Source organism: Lepeophtheirus salmonis, chromosome 6 (assembly GCF_016086655.4).
Source record: "Lepeophtheirus salmonis chromosome 6, UVic_Lsal_1.4, whole genome shotgun sequence".
NCBI lineage: Eukaryota > Metazoa > Arthropoda > Copepoda > Siphonostomatoida > Caligidae > Lepeophtheirus > Lepeophtheirus salmonis.
The window spans coordinates 14669335-14680429 of NC_052136.2; the positions used below are offsets into that span (position 1 = coordinate 14669335).

The following is an 11095-nucleotide window of genomic DNA, read 5'->3' on the forward strand; positions in this document are numbered from 1 at the left end:
TTTTATGATAGTTTTCACTTCATATGATATCAGCATCAAGGACCTTTTCAATTGTACAATTGCTTTACCTAAGGAATAATTTAATACATTTTGGAACTTCTTTTGGTTATGTATGATCACATCAAACTCACGTCACAAATTGAATTATTTCCCAGAGTGCTAGGAATATGTTATTGGCTATTGCATCGAAAACTTGAATTTGATTTTAGCAGCCTCCCCCTCCCCCGCGTAAAAGTTTCAATTTACTAGATTTATTAATATGAAAAATCATTTTGCACTTCAGTCAAAATAAGCCATAGAGTTTAAGCGCACGGCAAAATAAACTGATCGTTCCATTGGCTAGCTAGCCAACTTTATGAAATAGTTATTAATAATAGCTGTTAGCTAGCTGGGTATAAGTTCGAGTCGGACAATATTTTGGCACAAAATAATAGTAAATATTTATATTATTGATAGATCCTATAAATAATATTTATTTTTATTGTTGACTGTGAAGTATTAACATTAAAGATCGCCTCTCAACGTGTAAGGGAAAGACAATCATCAACTCAAAGTTAGTATGGATTGTCCCTGGAGAGACTGGAGTTCTATTGAGGATAAGGCAGTTTATCGTCAATGGCAGGAACTGGAGTCTCATCCTCACTCCTTGGAAAAGATCAATAATTTTTTTGTGTGACAGAACCTATTTTGCAGGGGACCACAAGACTCAAACGGACAATCTTGCCTACGATGCTCTCAAAAGTACAGTTGGGAGACTAAGCTATGAAGATAAAGAAAAGTATTTGAACTTGTCAAGGTGGTTTGCCCACCTACAGTCGCTGAGTGGTGATGGACAACCATTGCTATTTTCTAGATGTAAATTATATGTCTAAATCCTCTTCTACTTGTCTTAAAAAATATATAATTCACATTTGATTAAGTTATGGTTTTTTTTTCGACCTTTCACTTTGGCATAATTCATTATGAAATATATATCTCACAATTTTTTTTGGGTACATATTTTGCCTCTTAATTTGATAAAACTTAAAAAGATAATACTTGGGGAGGGGTAGAGGATATTATAAAATGTTACAACAGAGAAGCACAATGAATGCCTGCCATAAATATGTTTAAATAAAGTGTGTGGATATATATTGTACATATAACATAATCTAATGATAATAATTGTAAACAAAATGTTCTCCAACAGGGAGAAAGAGAGAGTGGGAGATTAAGAGGCAGATAAATTTATAAAAAAAAATGAAGCTCTATGCAATGTTGTTATTGTTATGCATTGTCGTCGTTACAATGTGGATTTCCTCATAGTTGCAACGAATCTCGCTTGAGCTGGATTAAGTCTTGTGCGTAAGAGCTGCAACAAATTTTCTACTTTTAAACAAGGTCCTATTTTGAAGTTCACTAAAGTCATTATTTCATCTTTGGTTAACCCAAGAAACTGAGATCCATCAACTCCCTGTAAAAAAAGGAGGAAACAATAATTATAAATAATGAAACTCAATGAAAGACGGATGTACCTTCTCAGTAAACGCTTCAACAAGAGTAGAACATTCGTTAATTTCAAGGAATTGGGCAACTTCGTCCACATTCCAACTGTTGGGATCTAAATTAGCATCTCTACCCCTCTGAATTGCAGCTTGGCCTGCTGAATCAACTAAGCGAGGAATATATTTAAGTCGCTGCTGCGTCTGAGACTCTTCAATAATTTCCTTTTCGAACTTGACCGGTTCTTCATCTTCTTCCACTTCCATTTCTGGAGCTACTTCTTCCTCGAGCCTTGCGTTCTCAACTACTTCTTCTTCCTCCTCCTCCCCCTCTCCCTCCTCCTCATCCTCTACTACAACATCTTCTTCTTCTTTTTTGGAATCGTAATTATTTTCGTTGGATGGAGGGTCTTCGGAGACACTATGATGCTGTTGTTCTTGTTGTTGCTGCTGCTCCAGGTGCTGTTCATTCGAGATCGAAGGAGGTGAGGGAGCAATAACAGGAGAACAAGTTCTGGATTTATTATTATCTCCTTCCATGTTGGTTGGTGACACAGAAGTCGTTTTCCGTGATTTCCTTCCGTTAGGTAAAGGTGATGTAGAATTCGCAGATCCGTTCGAATTGGCAATGGCTGTTCTTTTTTTCCCCTTTCTACCCACTGGTTTTCGTTTTTTTTCTTTGACAGGAGCAGCTATAAATAATAAAAAAAAAAAATACATGGATGTTTTTCAAAAGATTATCTCTTAAAAAAATAAAAACTTACGAGACAATCTAGGAGCTTCAAGTTTATGACCCACTAATTCACACCATCCCACAGGATACATGTCCACGGCCTCGCAGTCCATCCATTGATCGTACTCCTGTTCCCAACCATCGAAATGTACTTTTAAAAGTCGTCCGACTACCTTGGTTATAGTGCTGACACAAATTAATCGGGGGTCCATTTGATCCGCACACTCAACTTTCATCCCCGATTTAAACCCGTGTTTACAACCCTCGTCTCTTCTACAAAATAATGAGACTGGAGCAGAAACAGAACGCGTTTCGCGTAGGTAATCGAACCAATTAAATTTTTCTTCTTCGGACGGAAGTTTTAGTTTAATCTCATGTCGATCACAGAAACCAGGAGGGAAAATAAGAGGAGAGGATGCGTGATAACAAAACCAGTCTGAGCCGGTGGCGTCATTTTCATATCCATCCATTCTATATAGATAAATGCATTCTTTTAATATTCTAGGTATTATGATTCCTAGTTCTTACCTTATCATAATATAGCCGAATCGTAGCACTTTCATGACTGTAGCAACACATATCGTAGCTAAATTGATAGGGTCAACCGCCTCAAGCTTCATTCCAACATTAAAATTACCAGGTGGAAGACGGTACTCCGGAAAAAGGTCAGAAGTGCAGTCTTCAGGCTCATAATTTTCCATAGCACAGCGATCATAGTAATCCTTAGAAGCCACAATTTGATGTCCAACTTTTAAGGCCCAACCAATTGGATGTATTAAGGGACTCTCTTCGTGACACCAAAAACTTCTATCATCATGTTCCACATCGTCATACTCTAAATGCAATCTCCTTCCAACAACCTAAGAAGAAGAATAATTAGTATGATGAGCTACACTACCAAAGAGGAAACATTATTGTACTTACTTCTTTGATGGTCGCTACACGAACCTGACAGATTCGCATCTTATCAACAACTTCTAACTTCATTCCTGGCCTAAAATTTGAACTAACACTCTCTGTAACTTTACAATAAAAATTTGAAGGTAATGTTCTTGCACCAGTTAATCTTTTCACTAAAAACTCCTTCCAATCCGAATATTTGGTTTGGATTGCTGAAACGGAAATGAGAGAAAGGAAGTTATTGCAAGGGAGATGAGGACCATGTTGTGCGAGGATAATACTTTTAGGAGGTATGAGAGGCTTCCCCTTTGTGGCACACCAACCCACAGGATGAACTTTTTCAGAGCAAAGACTGATCCAAAAATCCTTAGTTCCATCTTGACCAAAGCCTTCAAATCGTAGTAAAGCATGATAGCCAGATATTCGAAGAACAGTAGCAACCCAAAATGCGTGGGAAAAGACACCTGGTAATGAGTCTGAGTCTTTATTTTCTACCTCCACCTTCATTCCGATGATAATGTTGTCCCAACAATCCGACATTGGAGCCTGCAAAGAGAGAGAGAGATGATTCCTGGGATGCCTGCCTGCCTAAGGTCTTTCTTCCTCTTACATGTTTGAAGGAGGAAACGGGAGCTGCCACAAACTCTGGCTCAGCCAGAGTTACCTCCCAAGAGTGTGTGTTTTTCAAGTCGTGGCTGCTGCTGAAGGAAGGAGGAGTGTAGTCCTCGATGGGATAGGATAATCCCAGTCCATTTCCGTGATTATTGTTCATATTATTATTTATATTATTGCTCGTCCCGTTCTCCGAATCAGAGCGACTGTTGTTATTATCCAGCTTAAATGGAGTGTCTTCCCTTTCAGAAGCGCTGGACTCAGACTCACCCATGTTCTGTAAGTACAGAGCGAATTAATTAATTAAGGGGAAACATAAATCAAAATGGCGGAGGAATGAAAATCTTGAAAAACTCATTTTCAAACTTCAATAATAATCATTTACAAACATTTTTGGATTCTTCATCTTGGAGCATCAGCTCGGGTTCCTCTTCTTCATTGCCGGACGGAGGAGCACTTGGAGGAGGTGGATCCTCTTCCATTGATTCATATTCATCCATCATTCACACGCGTCTGCATTAAAAAATACGCTCCATTTTTTTTTATTTATATATTATTTTCTCAAAGTAGTAGTAGTAGTATAATAAAGAAGAAGCTGAAATATTGAAGCGTACAGCAGAATAAACAGTAAGAGCAGCAGATTGAAAATAAATCACAAAAATGTGACGTCATGTGGAAGCGGTCTTTATAGTCGACAAAAGCTAGCAATGACGTCATAATAAAAGCTTCTTTTGATTTTGAAAGATATTCAATAATGAGCTGCTTTAAATTATAATATTATTATTACTTCACAAGTAGTAATTAATAGTAAACAGCACAATGGACATGATATTAGTTCTAACTAGGAGGAGTCATCAAATGATAATGATTGATTTTAATGCTTCTTCCCCAGATAATTGACAATAATTTACGAATTACGAACGAAGGAGAAAAATGAGTCTTGTTCTTCATTATTTATATTATGCTACATACAGCTATTATAATTCATTTATATAATATATATATATAAACTATTTCACCAAGTGGGGTAAAGATTATCAGATATCTTCACCACCTCTCTGCGCTGTCCATTGATACAGTCTCCTTCAAAAAGAAAAGGAAATGCATATTTGAAAACAAGAAACGTCAGTAAAAACACAACCAATAATAACTTGGGAATAACTTGATTTGTAACATTTTTAATTACTTCAATTATTAAAAACATAGAAAATTCACAAAAAATAGAAGAATACAAATTAAAAGAGGGGAAAAGGTAACCAAAATGATTAATTAATAAAAAAAAAGAAAGGAAATAAAAATAATATAAGCAGCAGCACGGGTAGAAGAATTGAAAATAATGAATTAATTTGTTCATAAAATAATAAATATTCTGAGCTCTACAAAAATATATTAAGTATAATATTGAATAAAAGTGAACTGAAAAATATGAATAATAAAAGTAAGTTATCATAACATTACATTCGATTTGGTTATTTACGAGGTAAACATCACGTATAAATTATTTAACTCGAATTTCATTGCTAGTAGTAATCAGTCTCTGAGAAGGAGAAATATGTATTTATATAAATGTTTTTGCTAAAATGGTAAGGCGATTTTTTGTTTTACTGAATAGCAAAATAAAATATATCATCACTCAAACATTTTTTTTAAATGACACAAAGGATGATATTATATGTTCAATCAGGATATTATGAAGAAAGATATTACATGTATTACGTATTGAAATAAAGAAAAAAATTATAATAATCTAAGTAAGATATGTATTAATGCTACACAACAATGAATTAAGATTGACATTTTTTTCTTTAGTCGGGGACATGATAAAAGAGGAAGATGCATGATTCAAAAATAATAAGCGAGCATTAAAAAAACGCTAAAATCAACAGAAAAAAAAAAAAAAAAACCAACATGTTTTCTTAAAGTTTAAATATATATATATATATATATATGTAAATTATTAATTCCCCATACATTTTATCCTCGCTTTAATTAAAAAAATAAATATCCTAAGTTATAACTATACGTAAGTGATTGATTTAATTAACAAATAAATAATTGAATTTAATCGTAAAAAGTTTATAAGGCTAACAATCAACGAAGGGATAATCGACATGTGCATACATATATAAATATACATTTAAAAAAACATATATGAATATATTTGCCAGTAGTAGTAGTAGTAGTAGTAGTAGTGATGATAAACAATCTGTGTCAACACAACGCCATTCACATTAAAAGAACAGTTGAAATTTATAAGATCGCAAGTAGGAGTTGTATATATGTTTGTTAGATTATATATACATATTTGAATTTATAGTAATAACTGTCCGAAGATATGAATAATTATATTTAGTATAGTAATGTGAATTAAACAAAAGGAACTTTTGAAATGATGCAATAAAAAGTCTACTTTTAGCCACTCGAAATTTCTGTTAGTCCAGCTGGAGAGGGCTGTGAAGTTTTGTGAGCAGATCTCACCAAAGTGGCATGGAAATGAACTTCTATGTCAACTCGACATATAGGACAACGTTTATTCAATCCCAGCCAGCGATCCACACAAAATACATGAAATAAATGCATGCAAGGAAGTCTTCTTACATCTTCTTCCTCTTCAAATTCTGAAAAACAAAACAAAAACAATTGGATTTATAATTAGTAACCATTCAATAGTAGCTTACCGCAAAGACAAATTGTACATTTGTCGACATCCTCATCTTCATCCGATGATTTTTCTCTGATGATTTTCTTAAACTTGTGAGGAAAGGTATTTCGCTCAATACAGTGTTTAGAAGCTCCTCGAGTTTCATTTGCCATTCGCCTTCTGTCGAAGAATCGGAAATATTCGTCATCAAATCTCATGATACGAAGACTATCAGGAGGTCTGGTCAAGAGTACTGGCATCATACCAGGATCTGAAGTGGTGTGATAGCCTCCCATAAATGGTTGAAAGGCCAATGTTCTAGGTGGATATGGATCCACATGGAAAGGCCCCAAGAACTGAGGAAGTGGTGGGGGTGGAGGAACATTACTTCTAGGATAAGGAGTAACAGGAACATTGGCTGCATGTGCAGGAAGGGGTGCAGGAATAACATCTTGAAGCATAGTAGCTGCTGGTTGAGGAGGTGGTGGCGGTTGAGAAGGGTGATGGATGTGATGAGAGGATTGGGTAGCTCCTTCTGCTACCATATGTCGACGTCTTCTTTCTTGCTGATATTGACGAGCCAACCACCGTCGATGATGAGTAGGGTGAATCATGCGATGATTTGCCATGTTTGAAGGTGGAGGTGTGACCATTGCAGGGTGATACTGCATACGCCAAACAGCATTTATAAGTCTATGATGCTGAGGAGGATGTGGGACATATGGAGCTGCAGAAGTGTCGTAAAAATTAGATGCCTGATGAGCTGGAGGTACAGGAGCACTCTCAGGAGGCAGGGACATGTCAATCATACTCCCACCACCTCCCATGGAGGACACCATATTGCCAGCTGAAGGAGGATTACCCAGACATTCCCTCATGTCTTGTGCGGCATGACAATGAGCATCTGAGCACCTATTTGGCGTATGAGCAGCACCTTGTGCTTGGGCTACTAATTCAGGTGGGCGAAGACGTCTTGGACGATAACCTCGATATTGGTCTCGAGATGTACTATCTGATGAATTGATTGAACTTCCTTCGACTGAGTGATGATGGTGATGATGATTATTAGTATACATGCAATCTCTTTGACTGCAAGCAGGATTTTCATTATTCCAACAAACATGAACGTTATTAGAAGGAAGGGAAGCACGATGATGAACTGACGACGCAGGGCACGTATGGTGATGATGATGAACGTGGTGATGAGCAGGAGCTTGCTGCTGATAAGATCCTCCTACATTTTCAGATGGCATTTCTACTGCAGGTGCTACTGCTGGAGTAGATCCCCGCGATCTTGAATGAACGTTAGGAGGCAACAAGCCGTTGGGTGCTGTTGCAAAGCGTTTTAATTTAATGCCACCAGCAGAATTTCTACTACTATTATGATGATGTTGAACTTGTGCCTCAACTCTCACTTCTTCTTCATCAACATCATTATCTGACTCCTGGGTAAGATCCACCTCTTCTATTGTGCGTTTTTTAGCCTTTTTTGAGTGTATCACTGCAGATGGATTTTTCTTCCTTGATATTTTGACGAAGCGAACATCTTCATTAGACTCATCGTCCTCCGTATCTGATGATAAAAGACAGTCCAACTGAAGGTCAGGAGCGCTGAGATTATTCTCCGTCGAAAGTGAGGAAGAAGCGTATTGATCTTGCAAACCAGATGGACCAGGCTGGGGCTCGTCTTCTTCTTCGTCCACACTACTTGCTTCTGTTTTCGTTGCTTCAATCTTAGGACTAAAAAATGAATAATCATAATATAATTATTATTAAACTGACAAGATAATTTAACAGATAAATACTACATTTTTAGGCATAATAAATTATAAATAAGGATTCCCATAATAAATAATTGGTCGAAAGAAATACCTTCAACTTGAACATGAATAGAGTTAGGTCTAATGAGTTTGTATGTTGACTTTGAAAAGTAAAGTGAAACTGTCAAAAATTGAATCCTAATATATCAATGTCCTATTAGTTATTACCAGTTCACAAGGAAGGAAATTTTGTTTATACATTTTCTATATAATTATTATTTCAACATTGAGACTTCTTTGTCAAAATAATGAAATGTGAATATGTTTCATCCTGGATTGAATACTACTACTACTCCTACTCCTATTAATCAAGTGACTCAAAATATGAAGCACCTTTTCTTTTCTATCTCAGGAGCTTCCACTTTAGTAACTGTCGTTTCTTTTTTGGGAGAGGTGTCCATGGCTGAGGAGGAGGAGGAGGAGGAAGAGGAGGGGACAGCGGACTCCACTTCCACTTGGTAAGACTGCGTTGTGGATGAATCTAAGGAATAAATGTAAAAATGAGCTATGGGTATAATGAGTATGAGCAGAATGGAAGGACTCCTTACTTAGTTCTTTTTTTACTCTATTCTTTGGTTTCCTTGAGTTCTCATAGAGTTGGCAACAGGATGATTTACGGTGATTGGAAGTTGAGGAAGAAGAGGATGAGTATTGGAAGTAGGCGCAAGGCTGAGAAGGCTCCTGTGAAGGCCGCCTCTCCTCCTCTTCATCACTCTCTTCCGCAAAGAATTGTCGTAAATCACATTCCCGTTCTCCTTCGGGATTCCCACTCGGAGTTGCACCACCATTATTCGTAGTGTTGAAGGCCGTTTGAAATATGTGGCTCAAGCTATCCTCACAAGGCACTTCCATTGAATCATTCTTCTTTTCTCCCATCCATAAATCTGATACGGAATTCACTTCTCAGACACCAACTAACTACTCTACTCCTAGTAGTTAATAGATCGTAATTTGAGGATGGTAAGAAAATTATCTTATTCCTTTTTTCGCTCTTCCTTTCTAGCTCTCTTTCTTCCTCTCTTTGCGATCAAAAAGAGCTCTCTCTCTCTTATTCTCTCTCTCTCCTTGTCTCTCTCTCTACCCAACTCAATCGATTATTAAACTAACATTTTATTACACTTCTCATTCAGCCAACGTGACGTCATATACCTATCAGTATCAAACCACCGCAATCCTTTTTATTTATATTATATACTAACATCTACTTACTTAGTAACATTTACATAATAATTAATGCCTTATTAAATATTTTTACATACACTCATGAACTAAGGAATACATAACTAATATTGATTCATTCTTCTCTTTTCTTTTTCTCTCTCTTTAGCCTCTTATAGACCAGATAATATAATATTAATTGACAATTGTTCTCAAAGGTAATAAATATCAGTATAGCAATATACAGAAAAACTTCTTCTAACGAAGCGCTTTCGATATTTTATAACTATAGTTAATGAATAATTTATAATCCACACAACAAATTAAAAAATAAAAATATTAAAAGGAATTTTAGTTAATGCTACAATATTTTTTTGAGTGACCAGCCCAAAATTAATTAAATTTACCTATTAGCAGACTCACCGTTATAGAAAGTGGGCTGCAATAAATAAGAACACTTTTTAGCTGCTCTATGAGAATAGTAATTTATCAAAAAGTCCATGGCGTTTCTGATGTCCGCTATTTTGGGACCATAAACAAAAAAGTGATCTAAGAATAAAACCCCTTTTTTTCATTAATATTAAGGAAAATAGTAAACTAATGGATGTCAAAATGAGGCCAACAAATAAAAAAACTTAAACGTTCCTGTCTATAAAAAATCCATACCTCTATTGTCTAGTTTTATCTCATTATCTGACCTTAAAATGTATTAAAAATATGTTAATACCTTATTATACAATCTTATTTCCATATTGTTGATAAAAATTTACAATTACAATGGAAAGAATAAGATGCTTTTCTCTAATTCTCCTACTTTTCTCAAATCTAATTGATCAAAAACAATTGTAGAAATTTAGACATTTCATATGGACTTTGATTATATTCAAATATCACTGTTTATAATTGGCATCAAGTAGTATTCAATACAAGTATTAAATCCTTAATTATTCTTACATCCATTTGAGTGAATTTAATTAATAGTTATATCAGATTTGTTCATTTTATGTAGTAAAAATATCGATTTTCAGCTTCCAAACTGGTGTTTCCTTCAATTGCGAAATAATTTATGGCTCAGTCAAAATGTACTATTGTGCTGATCAGGCCCAGTTTTAGAGAGCATCATTTCCCCCAGTTCTACAATTGATTATAAATAATATGGGAAGGCCTTTGGTGTGAGGGATGCTACACCCCCTGACTAAAATCTGGTTATAAAATTTGTCAAAAATAGATTGTGCTTAAGATTTTTTTTTTTGGATTGTGGTGGGGGAATTTTTAATACTTTTTTGATACAAATACAAGTTTTATTATTGTATTTTTTATATATAACACATTTTATTTTTATTTTTTTAGGAATAGGGGGAATCTAGCTCAGACATTTAAAGGCTTACGTCATCGTGTGAACCAAATTTTTTAGTACATAATTAATAACCCGTCTTGTACCGGCTTCAATATCATAGCACCCAAAAAAAAAAAAAAAAAAAAATCAATTTAACGATTTTGATTTTGGTTAATATATTTTTTAATATTTATTCAGAAATGTATCCTAAAATAATTAATAATTTAGATATAAGGGTATTAAAACAAGTTTATAGAGGCTTCTTATTCAAGATTTATTGATAGTTATAAACTGATAAACGATTCAATTTCACCCCCCGTAATATTATTGTAATATATATTTAGGCAACCTAACCAGCTTATTATATTTAAATATCTTAATAAATATGAAAAAAAATATGAAATTGACCAAAAA

General features: G+C 35.0%; 2 protein-coding genes across 3 annotated transcripts; both read right to left on the minus strand.

The window, feature by feature from the left end:
- Positions 1 to 884: 884 nt before the first annotated feature.
- LOC121120919 (MBT domain-containing protein 1) lies at positions 885 to 4375 on the minus strand. 2 transcript variants are annotated; one of them, XM_040715806.2, is made up of 8 exons: positions 4116 to 4364; positions 3725 to 4003; positions 3396 to 3660; positions 3139 to 3326; positions 2743 to 3074; positions 2246 to 2685; positions 1515 to 2173; positions 885 to 1453 (listed from the first exon to the last, which is right to left on the minus strand). In XM_040715806.2, the coding sequence occupies exons 1-8, from the start codon at positions 4227 to 4229 to the stop codon at positions 1283 to 1285; spliced, it is 2448 nt and encodes an 815-aa protein (XP_040571740.1). In that variant the 5' UTR covers positions 4230 to 4364; the 3' UTR covers positions 885 to 1282. The 2 variants fall into 2 exon arrangements, with proteins under 2 accessions (XP_040571740.1, XP_040571739.1); XM_040715805.2 differs by having other exon boundaries at positions 3139 to 3660; positions 4116 to 4375.
- Positions 4376 to 4888: 513 nt separating this feature from the next.
- On the minus strand, positions 4889 to 9991 carry LOC121120920 (uncharacterized). Its single transcript, XM_040715807.2, has 4 exons — positions 8736 to 9991; positions 8521 to 8668; positions 6405 to 8107; positions 4889 to 6344 (listed from the first exon to the last, which is right to left on the minus strand). The coding sequence occupies exons 1-4, from the start codon at positions 9061 to 9063 to the stop codon at positions 6139 to 6141; spliced, it is 2385 nt and encodes a 794-aa protein (XP_040571741.1). The 5' UTR covers positions 9064 to 9991; the 3' UTR covers positions 4889 to 6138.
- Between the last annotated feature and the right edge of the window lie 1104 nt (positions 9992 to 11095).

Excerpts from the sequence above, each read along its gene's own strand:
- LOC121120919 (XM_040715805.2), bottom strand. The coding sequence starts at position 4,229 with ATGATGGATGAATATGAATCAATGGAAGAGGATCCACCTCCTCCAAGT. Across the intron at positions 2,686-2,742 it reads TTCGGCTATATTATGATAAG|AATGGATGGATATGAAAATG; the intron begins GTAAGAACTAGG and ends TTATCTATATAG. Across the intron at positions 1,454-1,514 it reads TTGAAGCGTTTACTGAGAAG|GGAGTTGATGGATCTCAGTT; the intron begins GTACATCCGTCT and ends CTTTTTTTACAG.
- LOC121120920 (XM_040715807.2), bottom strand. The coding sequence starts at position 9,063 with ATGGGAGAAAAGAAGAATGATTCAATGGAAGTGCCTTGTGAGGATAGC. Across the intron at positions 8,669-8,735 it reads TAGAGTAAAAAAAGAACTAA|ATTCATCCACAACGCAGTCT; the intron begins GTAAGGAGTCCT and ends TTTATTCCTTAG. Across the intron at positions 6,345-6,404 it reads ATGTACAATTTGTCTTTGCG|AATTTGAAGAGGAAGAAGAT; the intron begins GTAAGCTACTAT and ends TTTGTTTTTCAG.